Source organism: Myotis myotis, unplaced genomic scaffold (assembly GCF_014108235.1).
Source record: "Myotis myotis isolate mMyoMyo1 unplaced genomic scaffold, mMyoMyo1.p scaffold_m19_p_19, whole genome shotgun sequence".
NCBI classification, from domain to species: Eukaryota; Metazoa; Chordata; class Mammalia; order Chiroptera; family Vespertilionidae; genus Myotis; species Myotis myotis.
The window spans coordinates 16685545-16705186 of NW_023416323.1; the positions used below are offsets into that span (position 1 = coordinate 16685545).

A 19642-nucleotide genomic window follows, 5' to 3' on the forward strand; every position below is an offset into this window, starting at 1 on the left:
TATTTTTATTTTTAAAATATATTTTTATTGATTTTCAAGGGAGGAAGGGAGAGATAGAGAGATAGAAACATCAATCTGCTGCCTCCTGCACACCCCTCACTGGGGACCAAGCCCCCAAAACCCAGGCATGTGCCCCGACCAGGAATTGAACCATGACCTCCTGGTTCATGGGCCAGTGCTCAACCACTTAGCCACACCATTTTTATAAAAATAAAAATATTTTATTTTATTTTTATTTTATTTTTTTAATATTTCCCCCCAAAAAAGATTTTAAATATAATAATATCAGCCCTGACCGGTTTGGCTCAGTGGGTAGAGCGTCAGCCTGTGGACTGAAAGGTCCCGGGTTCAATTCCGGCCAAGGGCATGTACCTTGGTTGCGGGCACATCCCCAGTAGGAGATGTGCAAGAGGCAGCTGATCGATGTTTCTCTCTCATCGATGTTTCTAACTCTCTATCCCTCTCTCTTCCTCTCTGTGAAAAATCAATAAAATATATTTTTAAAAAATATAATAATATTACATGTAATAAACATTAATATTTCAAGAAAAAAAGATTTTAAATATATTAATATTACCAAAACCGTACTAATAGATAATATCACAAAAGTTGTAGGAAATATTAAAAATCTGCAAATAACAGGATTACTTCTATTATATTCTAAAATATTTTTTTCCTCTGGCTCTATTTTTGTTCATCAGTTTATGTTGTTCATTATATTCCACAAATGAGTGAGATCATGTGGTATTTATCTTTCTCTGCCTGGCTTATTCCGCTCAGCATGGTCAGCAGGGCTCTATTTTAAACAATGCCACCGTGCATATCCTCAGACACTGTAGGGATCTACAGGCCCAGCTTCGCCCAGTATAGCGGACCATTCCCCAGTGTGGTCCCACCCATCTAGTCTCTTCCCAGCAGTGTTCGAGGACTTTCTCCTGGAAGGCAGTGCTACAATGACCGATGTCAGAGGAGCGGAGAGAGCACTGGCTGATCAACACAGGAGATGATGGTGCGGATTCCACGCTGCTCATGCTCCGATGAGCCTGGGAAGAAGAGAGAGACACCATACACAGCTCTGTCTCACCTAATCTCAGAACCTGGAAGGCTCCAGTGTGGGCTTCCAAGAGCTTTTTAGCCTGAGATTCTTGGTACCCAAAAGGTCCATGAAAGAGACCCCTTGAGCCAATGGGCTCCATCGCATGCCGAAGTCTGTGTGCTGGATTCTCAAAGCAGGTGGGGACTCCAAGCCTTTGAACCTCTGTTTTTCAGTTGGGCTCTTCCAGTTAAGATTTTTTTTAAATCCGGTTTAATCTGACAAGCAAATAAAGGAGAAAAAAGGAATTGATTGGCTCACCAGGGCAAAAGGTCAGGAATAACTGGCCTCAGGTAAGGCTGAATCCAGGGGCTCACACCACACGAAAGAGCCCAAATCTCCATCTCTGGCTCCACTTTCCTGTTAGCTTTGTCGTCAGGTGGACTCACTCCACCCAGGTCCCCCAGGGTTCAGACTCACGCTCTTGCAGGCAGCATAGAGGGGGACTTCCCCCGTCTCTTCACAGGAGGCCCGGGATCCAGTAGACCAAGCAGGCCATGTGCCCGTCCTCTGGCAGAGGACTGGGATGCTCCAGGAGGGCTCAGGGTCATGGCGGGGTGGCAGGGGCAGTAAATGTCCCCTACACTCTGAAGAGGGCTACTGCCGTAAGCGAGTTCAAGCTCAGGTACTCCGGTCTTCTGTTGTGACTAGTCATGGCAGAGACCTGGCAAGCCTGGTGCCATCTGTAGGGATGGCCTGGGGGCAGCAGTGCCATCTGTTTTGAGTTAAACTGTGTCCTCCAAAAAGATACGTTAAAGTTACTGAAGTCTGACCCCCGGTTCCTGCGGTGACCTTATTTGGAAATAGGGTCTTAGCTGATGTAGTTAAGATGCTGGAGTAGGGTGGGACCTAAATCCAGTGTCAGGTCTCCTTAAAAGAAAGGAGGGGATTGTGCAGACACAGGGAAGGCCAGGTGGGGGCACTGGAAAAGGCAAGGACGGATCCTCCCATAGAGCTTCCGAAGGGACCATGGCCCTCCCACACCTTGATTTCAGGCTTCTGGTCTCCAGAACTGAAAGAGAATACATCCCTGTTGTTCTAGGCCTCCCAGTTAGGGGTAGTTCGTTGTGATAGCACTCGTCCACCATCCAACTCTGATCCTCGGCTATGACCTATCAGTGAATCCAGGCACTGGCATGGCTCCTAGGTCTCTCCAGCCTGTCGCCCCTGCAGCCCAGACTCATGAGGATCCCAACCTGGTGTTTTCCAACGTGGCCTCGGAGAGATTTGAGGAAGTGGTGGCCCTAATGGCTGGGAAAGTCCTTAGGGCAGCCCTGCGATTCTGCTTGGCAGGTGACCCCAGCAGGCTACTTGATCTAAGGGGAAACCCATGAGTCTCCCTCTCACCCAGAACGGCCATCACATGTGTGGAAACACCTGGGCAGCACCAGGAGCCAACGCAACCACTGGCCAAGAAGCCCCAAGCATGAAATTGCTGCCTAAATCCCCTTGCTGGTCACAACTTCTGGACACATGGGTCAACTCCAGCTGGTGCCCTCTACTACTAGACACTGAATTGTCTCTAGAGCCAACAAAGAAGCTAAATCAAAGCCATCCTTGAGCTCAAGTCCAAACTGATGGCTGTGCCAGAGCCTCAGGCCACCATGGTGCAGAGAGGAATGCCCAGGCTCCGCAGCTGGAAAGACTGGGGTGTAGATCCTGACTCCTGGGGTACAGCCTTTGGAAGTTGTCAAACCGCTCTGTGTCCCCATCTGGAACAGATACCTATACTTGCTACCTCCTGGGATTATAGTAAGCAGTAACTGAGATAATACACAACATAAATGTTAGCATGATTAAATGTTGAGGAGGCATTGATTCCATAAATATTTATTAAATACCTAATATGTGTCAGGCAATATCCTAGAAGCGAGGATTATAGTAAGGAACAAATCAGACACAGGGACTTGGAGCTTATGAAGATGGAGAAGGTAAGGATGGTGATGATGATGATGATGATGGTGAGGAGGAGGATGGTGGTGGTGAAGATGAGGCTAAAACTCCTCTCTAGACCATGAGATCCTCATGAGCAGGAGCTGTGTCTCCCATTTCCTGCCCCCCTACTGTCCAGCATAGAGCCTTGCACATAGTAAAGTACTCAAGAAATGTGTGTTGCCTTAGCCAGTTGTTCAGTGGTTAGAGCATTGGCCCGTGGACTGAAGGGTTCCGGGTTTGATTCCAGTCAAGGACACTATCTCGGTTGCAGGCTCGATCCCCACCCCAGTGGGTAGGCATGCAGGAGGCAACCAATCAATGATTCTCTCTCACATTGATGTTTTTCTGTCTCTCCCCCTTCCTTCCACTCTGTCTAAAAATCAATGGAAAAAATATCCTTGGATGAGGCTTAACACACACACACACAAAAGAAATATGTGTTGTTGATGGATTGATTCTTCAAGTTGCTTTAAGCAGAGATTCTCTCCTTCAAGGGTAGCTCAAACTGGCCCCTATGCAAACCATTTTGAAGTTATATGTTTTATCTTTAAAACTGACGTGAGCTTTTCATTCTATTCAATGACATATCCATGTTTGTTTTACTTATAAACAAGAATTTTTTTTCAAAACTTTCAGAGAAAATGATGCCCCAAGAAAACATGCTCTGTTTATTCCTGTGGCTTTTGAGACATTAACAACACACACACACACACACACACACACACACACACACACACCAGTCCCCACCCCAGGCCACCCCCATAGACATCCAGAGGTCCACAGAGCCCAGGGCCAGAGCATGACCCAGACTGTCCCAGGCTGTTAGACACTCTGGAGAAAACGAGCCTCCCTCCTGGTGGTGCCGGGGCTGGGGGAGCAGGGAGGGCCAACGCCTCGAAGGCAGCTCGAGTGCCGCTCTGTGCTCTGAAGGGCAAGGAGGCTGAGCCTGGACTCAGCGACTTTAAGCTGAGAGCCAGAGTCAAAGTAAAAGGAACCTGAAGAGGTCTCTGGAAATTTTGTTTTCCTCTTAAAACCTAGTGTCATCAACGTGAGAACCACACCATCGCCATGGACAGACCCTGGGTTACGAAGCAGCAACATCAGTTCTGAGAGTCCATGAGCATAAACTCTGGGAGTGCATGAGTCCAGCAGGCATGTAGGGAGCTGCAGCTGTGTCTGGCCAGAGTTTTAGGATTTGCTTGGGCATCTTGCCAGTTCCCCAGTGACAGACAGCAAAAACAGGCAGGAAGAGGGAAGGCCTCAGCCCGGGTCCCTTTGACTTGCTTCAGAGACTGCTCCCTGAGTGTCTATTTCCCCATCTCTAAAGTGAGTCTTCGACATGCTCTCTAAGATGGTTTTAGCTCTGTTACATAACATTCATCCTCACAAGCTCAGAAGCATGGGAGTGGAAAGCAGTTTGTGGATAATTTGGTCATGACACGTGTTCATAAGTAAACTGGAATTAACTGAGCGGATGAAGATCCCTGAGGATGGGGTCCTGTCCTTCCCAGAGCAGAAGCTTAGCATCGATGAGGAAATGAACAAAGGGGACAGTCAGTCTCATTTCTCCCCCTGCATAGGCCAAGGGTAAATCTGGAGCCCAATCATGTCGTTCTGAGCTTTTCAAGCCAGAGGAGGCACATTGACCTTTGATGTGTGCCGTGCCAAGAGGCTGCAAAAGCATTTTCTGGGGGGAGAGGGTGTCAATTATATTTGTAATGTGTGGGAATAATTATTTCTATATTAACACAAATACAGCCCTGGCCAGTGTGGCTCAGTTGGTTGAACCTCATCCCGTGCACTGAAAGGTTGTCAGTTTGATTCCTTGTCAGATTGTGCAGGAGGCAGCCAATCTCACATCGATGTTTCTCTCTCTCTCCTTCTTCCTTCCTCTCTCTCAAATCAATAAAAACATATTTTTTAAAAATACAGCAGTGTCATGGAGCAAAATACAAAATTCCCATGGATTTTCACAATCAAACACAAGACTTTTAAAGGAACATCACACGCATGGCAAAACAATTCAGGCCATTGCCCCATAATCCAGATTGCACAAAATCTCCTTCTAACTTTTCAGTAGGCGAGTCTGAGAGAGAAAAATCAATGCAGAGCCAGCCTCTGTGGGTCCAAGGACAAGCACGGAGCCTGGATGCCACCTCGTGTTCACTTGGGATATGACAGCCAGCTCCATGCAGCCTTAGTGAAGATGTCTGATTCAAATGTGGACAGGTGGGGGCCGTCCTGGGAGATGCTTCCCGGATGTGTCAATAGCATTGTAATAACTGTGTATGCTGTCAAATGGGTACTAGACATGGGGGCAGGGGGAATCACTTCATAGGTTATATACATGTCTAACCACTAGGCAAAGCACTTAAAACTTATATAATCTTGAATCACTGGCATTTAATAACTGAAAAAAAGTTTTTAAATTTTTTAAATAAATTACAAAAAATACCAGTTAGAGCTATTTTCTGCCTCAGTAATCGGCAGAATCAATCAGCTAAATTGCAACACTAAGAATGCAGGGCTTGAGTGCTAAAACTGGGAATGTCCCAGGAAAACCAAGACAAGTTGGTTTTCATCCTCAGACCTACCTCAGACTAGCAATAATTGGGGCTGGATCTCAATGAGTACATTTTTGAGAGTAGCAGCCAGAATGTCCATTAGATCCTTAAAGGCGTTTGTAATCCCCAAAGATGATAATCCTGCTTTCCACGCTTCTCTGCGACGCAGGCCCTGGTGGTGCATGGACTGAATCTGCCACTCGCACCACACAACTACTGTTATGAAGGGAATGGGATGCCTAACACCCATCCCAGGATGAGGTGCTGCCTGCAGGGCAGGGCAGGCAGAAAGGGCTCAGTAACTGGTCAGTTTGAGAGCAATGGACATCTGAGTTTAGCTGGTTTTGTTGTTGAAGTTTGGTTTGGTTTGGTTTGGTTTGGTTTGGTTTGGTTTGGTTTGGGGGTGAGGTGGCTATTAGGGCAAAAGATGAAGCCCTGTGAAAAGCCTCTTAAGATTTGGGCATGTTTGCTTATTCGCTGAACACTTACTGAGCACCTACTATGTGCCAGGAATTGCACAAGGTACCCAAGCAAAAACAGTTACACAACAGGCATTGACTGGGCTCTGCCATAGGCCAGTGGGGATTCGAATACCAGCTCTGCCTTTACTGGCTGTGTGGACCGTGGACAAGACACTTAACCTCTCTGTGCCCCCTCCCTTAATCTATAAAATGGGAGAATGACTTCAGAGCTCAAATGAAAAAATAATGCACGTAGGGCAGTAAGCAGGGGCTGGGACCCAGGCAGCCCGAGTTGGTGACGGTCCACTTAACCCCTTGCCGGCCTACTTCAAAAATAAAGTCCTGTGCACTTTGACTTAGAGTGCAGTGGTGTCAGTAGCTAACTGCAACTGGCTCTCAGGAACATTTTTTCCAGCGTTGTAAGCCTACATCACACCCTCGTACATTATGTTTTGCTCTTGGTAACTGTGCCAAGTCAGAGCCGTGCAAAGATCCCTGGTGGTGAAATGAAGTTTCCAGAGCATGTCCCTGTGGGCCTGATGATTCTGCAGGACAGAGAAAAGGCAGCTGGAGAGGAAATTGCAGTGAATGCCTGGTGAGTGATGGGTTTGGCCAGTGCTGCCCTGGGAATCCCTTGCCTATTGGTGAAACACTGCTATGAGTAGAGACACGTAAAGAGGAAGGTGTGTGGACAAGTGTGCCATCCATGCCTCACCCTCTGGGCTGGAGGAAGCTCCAGGGGAAAGCCCCTGATCGCTCTGCCCTGGTACAGGTTTCTGGATGCCCCTCTCTACAAACAGGATGGGTTAGGTCTCAGCACACCCTCTGCTGTTCAACACTGAGAATGCAGCCCACTGAAATACCAGGTCCAACTCTCCAATACGCAGGTCCTATCGCACGATACGAGACACCTGCAAGCTAAAGAGAACCCTTTAAAAGGCATCTGAGCCCCTGCTCTGGAACAGGAACTGTGGCTCAAGGCTGATGAGGACACCAGCACAAATTAACCATATCTCAAGTGGGCAAAGGACCTGAACAAACATGTTTCCAACAAATACATACTAAAGGCCAACAGGTATCTGAAAAGATGTTCAATATGACTAATCATTAGGGAAATAAAAGTTAACACTACAATGAGGTATCACCTCACACCTGTTAGAATGGGTATTATAAGAAAGGTAAGAGGTAACAAATGCTGGCAGGGATGTGGAGAAAAGGGAACCCTTGCGCACGGGTGGGAAGAATGTCAATCAGTAGAGCCACATTGCAAGCAGTACAGAGGATCCTCAAAAAAATCAAAAATGTAAGTACCATATTGTGGACTGAGTCAGTATTGAACATGTCTGAGAGTTGCAGGAACAGTACTGGTTACTCCTCATATCTAGAGTAAAACTCCAGTTTTGAAGTGAAATTAGACACAATAGACTGTCTACCTGAATTTCTGCAAAATCCTCTGTATGTAAGGAAGTTCAAAAGATGGCCCTTTCTACACCTCCTAACCTAATAACAGCTTTTCCCCCTTCAATGCCAATATCAAAGCTAAATTAAAAATAGATGTTCAATTTATTCAATTGTTCTTTTCCAAAAAATTCACCATCCTCCCTTTCAGAGCATTCTGCGACACCTCGTGGGACCCGGGAAACCTCAGGCTTCTTAAAGCTCCGTCTGGCGGCCTCTGCGCTGCACGGGAGCTCATGCAGACACTCCTCAACATCTTGGGCCTTGCTGTGTGCTGCTCTCCCCCAGGGCCTGGGCTTCTCACAGAAGTGGCTGAGGCTGCTCCTGCAGCGTGGACACAACTGAACAGCAAACGGCTGCAGCTACGGAGAGAACTGCCATTGCTGGGGTGAACACACCTGCTGGGTGACACTCACAGGAAGTAAACAGGACACCAACAGAAAGCAGACAGGAAACAGAAACAGATAGGACACAGGAAGCAGACAAGAAGAGCTCCTTTCTCCTCCAGCCTTCTAGGCTCCCTCAGGGCTCTAGTCACAGAGGCCAAGCCAGCGGGCCAAGCTGAAATTCAGTTTGCAGCCTCCCAGCGCCCACATCTGTCAGCAGGTACGGAAGGGTGGGTTTGAAGCTGCAAGACAGTAACTTACCTGGCACAGTCCGTCCCTTAGGCTACTCAGAGACCATGCACATTGCTCTACACATTTATGAACCTCCATACATCAAAACAAGTCTACAGCCCCACCAAAGAAGATGCAAATATCCTTCATTCGAAAGATGTTCTTGCCCTCATCCCAAAATGAGGACTCAGTAAGCCCCACAGTCATAATAGATTTACCCTTGAGCCGTGTGAATTGCTGCTCAAATTCAGTCACAGTTCCTTCTGAATATCCTGTTATCTAAAGGCTCAATTGTAAAATCAACCTCCAACAAAATTGTATAAAATAAGGGAAAGAGAGGCCAAAAAAAGAGACCTCAACCCAAACTCATTCCCAGGCCTGAGGCCCCATACTCAGGCATCCGCACTCTGCACCCTCATCCCCACTTCCTTCCTCTCTCACAGTGCTCCAGATCAGGCCCCATTGATGTCTCTTAATTCCTGAACAACCCGCCCTGCCTTAGGGGCTTTGTGTCCTTCTGAGCTTGGAACTATCTCCACCTGTCACCCATCTTCACTCACGTTTTGGCGTGAGTGGCTCCTTCTCATTCAAGTCTCAGCTCACGTGTTACCTCCTCGGTGATGTCTCTCCCAGCCAAACTCAAATTGTTCCCACACCTACCCAAATATCCCCCGCCCCCTCAGCCCCAAGGAGCACTGTTAAATCTTCCCACTATTTTATCCATTAATATTTTACTTGTCCTCCATGAGGGTGAGGGCCCCAAGGGTCATGGTCACCATTACATCCCTATGACATAAAGATGATCAATAAATGGCCAAGTAGATCCCCAGCTTAAGGATGGTGGGTTGAACCTAGCATTAACTCTACTCCCTCCCAAATTTGCACTAAAATGACATTAAAGGGTTTTTTGGTTGTAGTTTTTTTAAGGCCTAAACTCACAAAGACAAAAAGAATGGGAGATAAGTCAGTTTAGAATCTGAAACTGATGTACAAATGGAATCCTCTTAGCAAGTTCAAGAGAGCAGGCTCCTATGAGGTAAGGGAGACCCAGGAGAGCCTGATTATTCCATGGAAAGTCTCGGGCTCAGGGAGACTGGAGCTCTTCAAGGATAGAAACGGTTTGGGGCTCAGAAGGACCTGCAAACACCATTTCTATCGCCTACTTGTTTCCACTCAAGCAAAGCCCTGTCTCCAGCCCAGTCAGTTCCAAAGTGTAATCCAGACTAACAGCCCCTTCTCTAGGGGTTGTCCTAAGATGGTGGTGTTGGGAGTGCCTACCCCAGGGAAGGTACACCACCAATGTCATTTAAGAGCAGGTGATGGGCCAGGGGTGACCTTGGGCCAGGTCGGCTCACCTTGGAAAGGAACTGAAAATGGCATCACTCAGTAGGAGGTCCAAGATTTGTAGCCAAAGCCACAGCCGGGCCCGCATGCTCCCAGACATCTTTTTCCCCACCAGGCAGGAGAGCCTCCCAGGGAATCAGTTGGCCCTTTGAGAACCAGGGATCAAGGGCATTTCTAAGCAGCCAGAAGACACTACAATCACAGGCTATATTTAACCTGCTCTTAACTTTAAACTGGTTAACTACCTAAGGCCCTCCTCCTGTGACATTCCCTCAAGCAAGTTCTAGGGACAGAGTTCCCGTCCAACTTAAAGCTGAGCTTCTCCAGGGTCACCTCCCACCCTCGCCTCATTCCTACACTGATACTGCTGGGAGACCCTTTGCACCAGATTCTCTGCAGCTCTCCCCAGGTAGCTTGTGTTCCAGGATTTATTCTGCTTCTCCATATAGGGCAATGGTTCTCAACCTGTGGGTCGCTACCCTTTGGGGATCGAACGACCCTTTCACAGGGGTCGCCTAAGACTATAGGAAAACGCATATATAATTACATATTGTTTTTGTGATTAATCACTATGCTTTAATTATGTTCAATTTGTAGCAATGAAATTGGGGGTCACCACAACATAAGGAACTGTTTTAAAGGGTCGCGGCATTAGGAAGGTTGAGAACCACTGCTATAGGGTCTCCTGGGACCAGCAAAGGGAACTAGGGTTAGAACAGGGCAGAACAGGACAGTGGGATGAGAACCCTACAGGAATCTTGCCAAGGGCCAGGATAATGTTCCTTAAATCACTGCCTTGCCTGGCATTGGCTTTGTTGTAGCTTTTTGGATCAAAGCCTGAGTAGCCAGGGAACTGAGCAAGCCACAAGTAGGCGAAGGGAAATGAGTCTATCATTGAGACCTCCTGCCCTTCCCAGGCACATGGTCCACCCACCCAGCCAACATTGATAAATATAAGGGGAAGTGGCCATAGTGACTTCTATCCATCTGGCTACAATAAGGGGATTTTACTCATAAAAATCTCATCATAAACCGAATTAAAACATCCCACATCAGATGACTCTATATTTTTAGTTTTTACATGATGTCCCTGTATACAATCTACTTTTGCCATTTCATTTACACCCAAAATATATTACTTCAGACACTTGGGAGAAACCTCTTGTGTTACAAATAACGGACACTTCCATTTAGTTATCATCAAGAAACCGATCACAAGGATTTCAAGTAAACTGTGCGTTTATTTGCATTGGGACTGCAACAGAGCAGTTTCCAGTGAATATGCAGAACTGCAAGGAAATGACAGAACAAGGTGAGGTGTGAATGGCAGGTTCTTATTTCTTCCACTCGTTCTTGTCGTAGTCCCACTTGGCAGAGAAGCCCTGGATCGGGCTGACCTTCATGTCGAGCATCCTCTTGGTCTGCTTGGCCACCCACTCCTCTTCAAAGGTGTGCGGGATGGGGCCATACACTACGGTCCAAAACAACTTCATGAGACAACAGTATCTTGACTAGTTGTTTCTAAAGTAATGTGCTATATTGGTTAGGTCTGTTACAACATACTGGCAAGCAGGTCAGTGAAGTCATCTGCCACTCAACACCAATGCCTATGCAAATGCACTGGTTTTGAATTCTGGGCACTGACAAGTCTTGATAGTTCCAAATTATTCCTTTGTAAGTTAGCAATTAAACACTTAAGCTAAAATCAGAATGTTTTCTCTATTGGACATAGCTAAAAGGGTTACAGAGTAGCACAGAGCATAAACCGAGCCAAGGTGACTTGGGAGAGGATCAAAGATATATATCCACAATCAAACCACAAGTACAAGATTGTTATCTACTCAGAATGGGAAAATACCTATTCTGCCTGGACATACAGAACACAGAAGAGGCAGCACTAGGATGAGTAGACAGCCCCAAACCTGAGCAGAAACTGTTAGGTCTTCTGACCCAGAATTCTCGTTACTGAGATGCAGTCCCTAAAGAGCTAAAACAGTCCTTTAATGAGTAAGTTTTCTTCTCTTTTTTACTACATCACCTGCTAGCTGACTGGTGAGCAAATATCTACTGAAAATGTGGTGTACGGTACAAAGTAGGTAAGCAGTTCACTACCATGCAGGTATGGCTCACCCTGAATGGGATTCTGGCTTAGCCAGTTTCACAAACCTGATCAACAATCCTGGGATGGAACCTAGACTGGAGGACCCTACCTTATGTGAAGGCTCCCCCACCCCAGCCCACTCCTAGGAACTGAAAGACGAAGCTGTGCTGGCTAATTCCAGCTCTTGTGTTGCTGGGGGCTTTTCACCTGAACCATTCCAGGCACACAGCCTCTTGTTTCCTCTCTACTCACCAAAGCGCTTCTCCCAGATCAGAACGAGAGCAGTGAAGCCGATGAAGAACATGGCCGCACCCACAACTGTCTTCCATTCATTCGTGCTCCTGTTCATTTCAGCAAAGCTCTCGTTGAACTTAATGCGATACACTGGGAGCATAAAGAACAGCCATTTGCAGGCATAACAAGCTACAGAGACCAACCACTCCCTCATCCACAGTGCTCCACCATTTCTCCCCACAACACAGTGAAGGATGAACATGGAGCTGAGAAATACAACAGAGAGGCCTGAAGCCATAATACACTCATGCATGTACACACACAAGCTGTCACACGTGCACATAAGGGGTCAAGGAGGAAAGAAAATGCACGGAGTTTGCTTTGGGCAAAATAAACAATAAAAATTAAAGAAATAAAAAAACTGAAAGTCTTCCATAGAATACAGTATAAGGGTCAATTTAGTTATTTTCATTCCCCTTTCCTACCTGATATTTTGCTGACCTTATGTCAATCATTTACAGTAAACCCAGTCCCACCCAGCAGAGGCAGTGATGCTGCATCCACATGCTACAGACTTAACTGATCCAAACTTAACTGTTCTGCATCCATGTTCATGCTTCTCCCCAGATGAGGTCCCCAGCCAGCAGACCACAGAAACACAACACACCTAGCCTCGGTGTATGCTGGTCTCTGGGCAGCACGCCAGTGCTCAGAGTAAAAATGATCTCTCACACACTGTACCTTACTTCCCTTCAATACCCACATTCAACTTTTTCATCAATCGATAGACTATTCCAGGGGTTCTTCTCCTTCTCTTTCAAAGCCTTCTGGCTGGCAGAGAGGTTCTTGACGTGGGCCACATCAGGCAAGGGATAGTCACGCCGATCAACATAAGCCGGGAGAGAAAGGTCTTCACTCTTCACAACACTCCCTAAAAAAACAGTGGATAAATATTTGAAAATTCACATAGATTCACAGTTACAAACCAGGTGGTACTTTCTAAAAACCAAAATAAGCACATGTATGCACACTCTGAAAACCTGTCATCCTAAGGGGCTGCAACCACTGTTTCAAATAGCCAAAGGACTATCATATGGAACAGGAAGCAGAATTTTCCTGTGTGGCCCAGCCGGCCGAATGAGGATGGTAGGTAAACAGTTAACAGTAGCAGGTTTCATCACAGCAAAACAGATACCTACCAGGAGCAGCTGCTCAGAGAGGCAGCACTTCTTGGAACTAAGAATAGTCACGCAGAGGTAAGACAAAGGCTCCCCTGCCTTAGATGGACACTGAACTAAAGAAAGGCCCTTCTGCAAGTGACTCAAACTAATGAAGAACAAAAACAATATAAAACTCATAAAAGAAGTGTTTTTCTCACATCAATGTTTCTCTCTGTCTTTTCCTCTCTCATCCACTCTCTCTAAAAGACAATGGAAGCTCAGCCAGCATGGCTCAGTGGTTGAACGTCGACCTATGAACTAGGAAGTCATGGTTCAATCCCCGGTCAGGGCATATCTCCCGGTTGCAGGCTCAATCCCCAGTGTGGTATGTGCAGGAAGCAACTGATCAATGATTCTCTCTCATCATTGATGTTTCTATCTCTCCCTCTCCCTTCCTCTCTGAAATCAATAATAATATGCTTTTTTAAAAAAACAATCAATGGAAAAATATCCTCGGGTGTTAACAAAAATAACAACAAAAAAGAAGTATTCAAAGTTGAGAAACAAAGACATATGAAAAGATGGTTACTGCTTCACTGTTTGTTATCAGGGGGGAAAAACACCTGTATCCAATACAGATTAGCTAGCTCCTTAGAAATGTGTATCACTGAGCCATTCATTTACCTGTTCAACAAATGTTTACTGAGTATCTGCTATATGCTAAGTGTGATTCTAGACATCTGAAATCATTAGAGAACAAAGCATAGAATACCACCTACTGGTGACTACATGCTCAAAATGGGAAACAAATAAATATAACAGACATGTAAATTACAAAGCATGTTAGAAAATAAGCACTCTGGAAAAGAAAAAGAGCAAAGGAAGAGAATCAAGAGGATATATGTATAGCAGGAAACAACTCACTACAGGAGAGAGAAGATCCATGTGTTCAAAAGGAAAAAACAATCATGTACTCATCAAGTCACAGAACAGTATCGGAGTTGTTTTATTTTTCTTTTTAAAAATGTAAATCATGTATATATACTCATATAAACACAGAAACCTCTTGGCAAAGTAAACTCAAGTTGTTATCAGAAGAGAGGATGAAATGGGGATTTCTGCTCAAATAGGAAGAAATTTTAGTTCCTTAAAATAAGCATGTACCCATGTATTAACTAGAGAGGGGAAAAGTTCAGACAGCAGAAAAGAATATTTTAGTTTTTACTTAGGGTTTTCCTACAGCTAAAAACTGTTTTTTCAATTCTATCAAACATCTGCAAGGTGTTCCAAATTGTTCTAAAGCAGCGGTTCTCAACCTGTGCATCCCGACCCCTTTGGGGGTCGAACAACTCCTTCACAGGGGTCGCCTAAGACCATCGGAAAACACATAAATAATTACATATTGTTTTTGTGATTAATCACTATGCTTTAATTATGTTCAATTTGTAACAATGACATTGGGGGTCACCACAACATGAGGAACTATATTAAAGGGTCGCGGCATTAGGAAGGTTGAGAACCACTGATCTAGAGGTATGAAGTCCTGCAAAAATGCTTTCCTTCCATTAGCTTAGTCCCAATGGTTAAAATCTCCCAAATCATGTTAATAGTAAAATAAAACATTCAACCTAAAGCAAAGCAGTATAATTTCTCTAGATACTTATCTTTGTCACACAAATGACTACCACTTTTATATTTTTACTTAATCTTAACCCAAAAGGATCTGATATGAAAATGGCTAGAATTACTTCCCAATTTTACAATTCTAAGATTCTATCAAAATGATGAGTGAACTAAAAATAATGGCTGTATACTAGCACTCAGCTTACACATGAATTTTAAAAATACGCCTAGTGCCCAGCCAGTGTGGTTCAGTGGTTGAGCGTCAACCTATGAACCAGGAGTTCATGGTTTAATTCCCAGTCAGGGCACACATTATTGTGTGTGTTGTGGTGATGCTGGTGTAAACTTACTGTGCTTCCAGTCTTATATAAAAGTATACATGTACAGTACATATAATACTAAATGACTATGTTACTGGTTTATGTATTCACTATACTGTACTTTTTATTATTATAGTGTCCTCTTCCTACTTAGAAGTTATCTGTTAACAGTATGCCATGTTACACTGGCAGCAGCCTCATACGTCTCGAGTTTACCATTCTTGATTACGTCATTTTCTCTCCGTTTCACTCAGTCTCGTGTGGTTTTGTTCAGTGGCATGTGCACAGGCTTGCAGCCTACGAGCAGTGGGCTATGCCACACAGCCTAGGTGCGGAGTAGGCTCTACCATCCAGGTTTGTAAAATCGCCTAACGACACATTTGCCAGAATGTATCCCAGTTGTTAAGCGGGGCATGACTGTAAATGCTCATAACCTAGGAGCACTCTAAGCATAATACTGCATTTTCTAGAACAAGAATGGCCAGTCTGTGACCTCAGGCCTGCTAGAGGCTCTTTAGCACTTGGGGCCAGTAAATGGAGGGGGGCAAGAAGCAAAGATTAACATACTAAACATTCCTTTTCAAAAGACAGAAAAGGGTTTGACTCAGTGGATAGAGCATCGGCCTGCGGCCAAAGGGTCCCGGGTTCAAGTGTGGTCAAGGGCACATATCACGGCTGTAGGCTTCTCCCTAGCCCAGGCCCAGAATGGGCACATGCAGAAGGCAATCAATCGATGTGCCTCTCTCACATCGATGTTTCTGTCTTTCCCTCCCTCTTCCACTCTCTCTAAAAAAAACAAAACAAAAAAACAAAAAATCAATGGAAAAATATCCTTGGGTGAAGTTAAAAAAAAAAAAAAGAGAAAGCCCTAGCCAGTTTTGCTCAGTGGATAGAGCGTCAGCCTGCAGACTAAAGAGTCCTGGGGTCAATTCCAGTCAAGGGCATACTAGTATACCTGGGTTGCAGGCTGGGGACGTGTGTGGAAGGCAACCAATCGATGTCTCTCCACATCAATGCTTCTCTCTGTCTCTGTCTCTCCTCTTCCCTTCCATTCTCCCTAAAAATCAATGGAAAAATATCCTCAGGTGAGGATTAACAAAAAACCAAAAAAAAAGAAAGTAAATGACCTGACTTCTCTAATGGACTATAGTTTCCCCCATCTGCCTACGGAGTGCTAGAGATGCAGCAATGAGTAAGACAGGCATGGTCCCTGGGCTCAAAAAACTTGCACTCTAGAGCAGTGGTTCTCAACCTTGGCTGCACATTAGAATCACCTGGGAATCTTTTTAAAATCCTGATTTCTGGGCCTCATCCTCGGAAATTGTTTCTTTGTTACTAATGTTGTGGCCCCACCCCATAACAAAGAAACAGAATTTCCGGAGGATGAGGCCCAGAAATCAGGATTTTAAAAAGATTCCCAGGTGATTCTAATGTGCAGCCAAGGTTGAGAATCACTGCTCTAGAGGCACCAACAGACAATGCTCACACACACAAACATACAAACCCACAGTATGTAAGTGCTCTAAGGAAAAACAAAGCAGGGTGATGTGCGACAGAGCATCTTTAGAACAGGTGCTCAGGAAAGGCTATCCTAAAGTAACATTTGCATGGAGGGAGGTGATTACAGGCAGCCTCCCACAACTCAGGAGCTGAGGCAGGAGGGACCAACCTAATGTGTACGAGGAAAAAAATACTGTACTACTGACCGCTGAGACTTTGAGCAAACAAGGAGGGCTGGTTGGGCTCTTTACTTGAGTATGATATAATGAGATCAGAAAGGCCAACTTCAGATCTTCCTTTAGGTATGAGAAGGCACTGGAGGGTTTCCAAGAAGGGACTGATTTGATCTTACTTCCTCACCAAAAGTAATAGCTAAGAGTAAGTCATAGCCAATACCACTATAAGGAGATAGAAATTGGCTTCTTATAAAGGAGCAGAATGACCAAAGGTAGATGAAGGAATCTGGGGGGTGATGGAGATGTATGTCCTGATGGAGTCGTCGTTACACACTGTGTGAGCTTATCAAAATCCATATTTTACTTTCCATAAATTATACCTCAAACAAACTCAACAAAAAACTATCAGCAAACCAAAATGGAAATAAAATGTGATCTTTGTCATAGTGACCTCTTAGGCTTTTAATGAAGGTGTTTCTTTCTGTATGTATGAAACAATGATTTTTTTCTTTATTACTTACTTGTTTAAATAACAGACATTTCAATAACACTCTTAATAAAATGATCTGTTTGAGAGTCTGTATCCATAGTGTTATCCTGGGCAATAAGGAATATAGAGAAATTTAAGACAACAGTATCACTAATTAAAGGACACAATTTCAAGAAAAATTCACATATAAAGCAGTTCAGTTAACAGAAGTTACAAGTTATTGATCCCCTAGATACATAAACCTTGCTTTCCAAGTTCATCATCCATCACTCAAGCCTTGCAATTGACCGTCAGTAACACACCTTGCCATGCTGACTCGCATTTTGTCCTTTTGCTTCCTTTCCCTCTGCCTGGAATGCCATTCCCCTCTTGAAAGTGAGGTTAAACCTGCTAGTCTTTCAGCAAAGCCAAGCCTCTCCTCCAGAAGCTTCCTCTGAACTCCAAGCCAGGCTAAACACTTCTCTGCAGGGGCCATCTGTTACTGAAACACTGTCTGCATGTATCTGTCCCTCTCCAGACTGCAAACATTCATTCTTGTGGAAAGATTCCACATTTCATATTGGTTTTATTCTCAGTGCCTGATGGTGTCTGGCACAAAGAAGATGCTTGATAAGTGCAAAACTGAACTTGCTATGTGCCGAGCACTGAACTAAGTTCTTTACATATATTTCAGGTAAGAAAACAGATTCCTAAACTTAAGTAGCTAGTCTAAAACTAAAATGAGACGAAACCCAGCTCAGGCAGAAAGCCCAAGCTCTTTCCTTTCCAATGCCCCAATAATGTAAACAGTATTAAAGGTTAAGTGACTGGAAGTTTTTTAGAGGGGGAGGAGGTCATTAAAACCAGGTACAGTGAAGAGGAACTCTTGAAAGGGGTAGAACTTGAACTTGAAAAGGAGAAAATATCAGTAGAATCAAAGACCCAGGACTAGTATTCAATGATTCATAAATAATCTTTAATATAGAACTCTGTATCCCCTGTTAAAATATTTATCCCCCCCCCTCCGCCCCCCCTCAAATCCAACAGCAGGATCTTAGCCATCTGTGTTTGAAACCCGGCACAGGGCCTTACACATAGCGAGAGCTAAATGAAATTAGCTCAGCCTACGTAAAAGTAAAGTTAACTTACCGTGTGCTCGTGCACACACCGAGGTGGAAATTGCTCGCTTGCCAATCAGGCTAAATACTCTGGTTGTCAACATTCTGAAAGATAAAAGCGTACACCTTCTCTATGAATGAGGGCAAACACCCACGAGGAACGATTCTTCTTTTTGCCCCAGTGCATTTTCAAAGTCAGTGAAATTCTTTTGTTTTCTCCTCCCCAACATACATGATCCATTCGTTACTGACTCTGAATTCACAAAATAACCTAGGATAAGGTTTTTCTTCGTAGTCAGCACGTCTTTATGGAACTTCATTATAAACCAAATGCCATAATATATACGAGATTCAGGCAATTAGCAGAAAACTGGCTTCCTTAAAAAACAAGGGGAATTATAAAAAGGACACTAAAAAAGCTAAAAATAGTAAAGCACTGTGCTGCCATGATGGGCTCCATTGTTTGGAGGGAAAAGGTAAGGAATGGCTCCGAGGAACGGTGGCATGCGCTGCATTCCACTTAGTATTTAGGACGGGAAACCCGGGAGAAAGGCTGCAAGCATGGTCCTGGTTCAGTTCCAATCCCTGCAGATAACGGGTGACCTGGATGACCCACGCCTCACTCGACCCTTCCTGACTCAGGCCTATCTCCCCTACCTACGATTCCTTTAAAACTGGACCTTTTGGGGGGCTGTTGCCGATGAATAGGCTCCCCAACACATTCAGAAAATACCCCAACTAGGGCCGAATAAACAGAAGCATGACGTCAGAGCCGAACTTCCTCCACTATCGCTTCTCTTCTTCCCCCCATTGCCAGGCCGCGTGTGGTGGACGCTGGACGCCTTCCAGTCCGGGAAGCGGAGCGTCTCTACCCGAGCCCCGTGAAACCCCGGGAGACCGTGCAGACATCGTTGTAAGCAGAGGCTGCAACGCAGGCCCCGGGCCGCTCCCGGAAGGCCAGCAGGCGACCTGCCCCTAGCGTCCGCTTCCTCGACTAGCGGGCGCTCCAAGGTCAGAGCCCGAAGCCAGTCCGCGGTCAGGGCAAGGCGGGGGGAGCCGAAGGGAGGCTTCGGAGCCGCACATAGGCCGGGACCCGGCGGGCCCTTAGTCTGGAATCCCCGCAGTCCAGCCTCAATGTCAACGGGTCTGAGGGCCAAACGCCGCTTCCTGCTGGCGCCGGGCCGCGGGCATTCAGGCCCGATGGCTTCCGGCCCCCCACCCTCCCCAGCCTCCCGGCGGCGCGGACCGGCCACCGCTCGCCTCACCTGCCGCCTCCGCCGACCAGCCGCAGCCCACCGTGCCCGCCGCGACCGCCCTCTACACCCCGGTTGCTCGCGACCGGAAGAGAGCGAGGCCGTGCCGCAGAGCACCACGGGATCGTGGAAGACTCCACCTCGCGCCCGTCAGCGCTAGAGGTCACTGAAGAGGAAGGAGGGGAAAAGCCGCGGACGTCGTAAAACGCCGGGCTG

General features: G+C 45.7%; 1 protein-coding gene across 1 annotated transcript; it reads right to left on the reverse strand.

Moving 5' to 3' along the window:
- Positions 1-10693: 10693 nt before the first annotated feature.
- Positions 10694-19571, reverse strand: LOC118674112. Its single transcript, XM_036345374.1, has 5 exons — positions 19439-19571; positions 18205-18278; positions 12571-12738; positions 11826-11957; positions 10694-10943 (listed from the first exon to the last, which is right to left on the reverse strand). Exons 2-5 carry the CDS (start codon positions 18275-18277, stop codon positions 10807-10809), a joined length of 510 nt encoding a protein of 169 aa, XP_036201267.1. The 5' UTR covers position 18278; positions 19439-19571; the 3' UTR covers positions 10694-10806.
- Between the last annotated feature and the right edge of the window lie 71 nt (positions 19572-19642).

Bases quoted from the DNA above. Each gene is read 5' to 3' on its own strand.
- LOC118674112 (XM_036345374.1), bottom strand. From the start codon at position 18,277: ATGTTGACAACCAGAGTATTTAGCCTGATTGGCAAGCGAGCAATTTCC. The intron at 11,958-12,570 runs GTGGGTATTGAA...TTATGCTCCCAG, and splicing joins GATTGATGAAAAAGTTGAAT to TGTATCGCATTAAGTTCAAC. The intron at 10,944-11,825 runs GTGAGTAGAGAG...TTTGGACCGTAG, and splicing joins GATCTGGGAGAAGCGCTTTG to TGTATGGCCCCATCCCGCAC.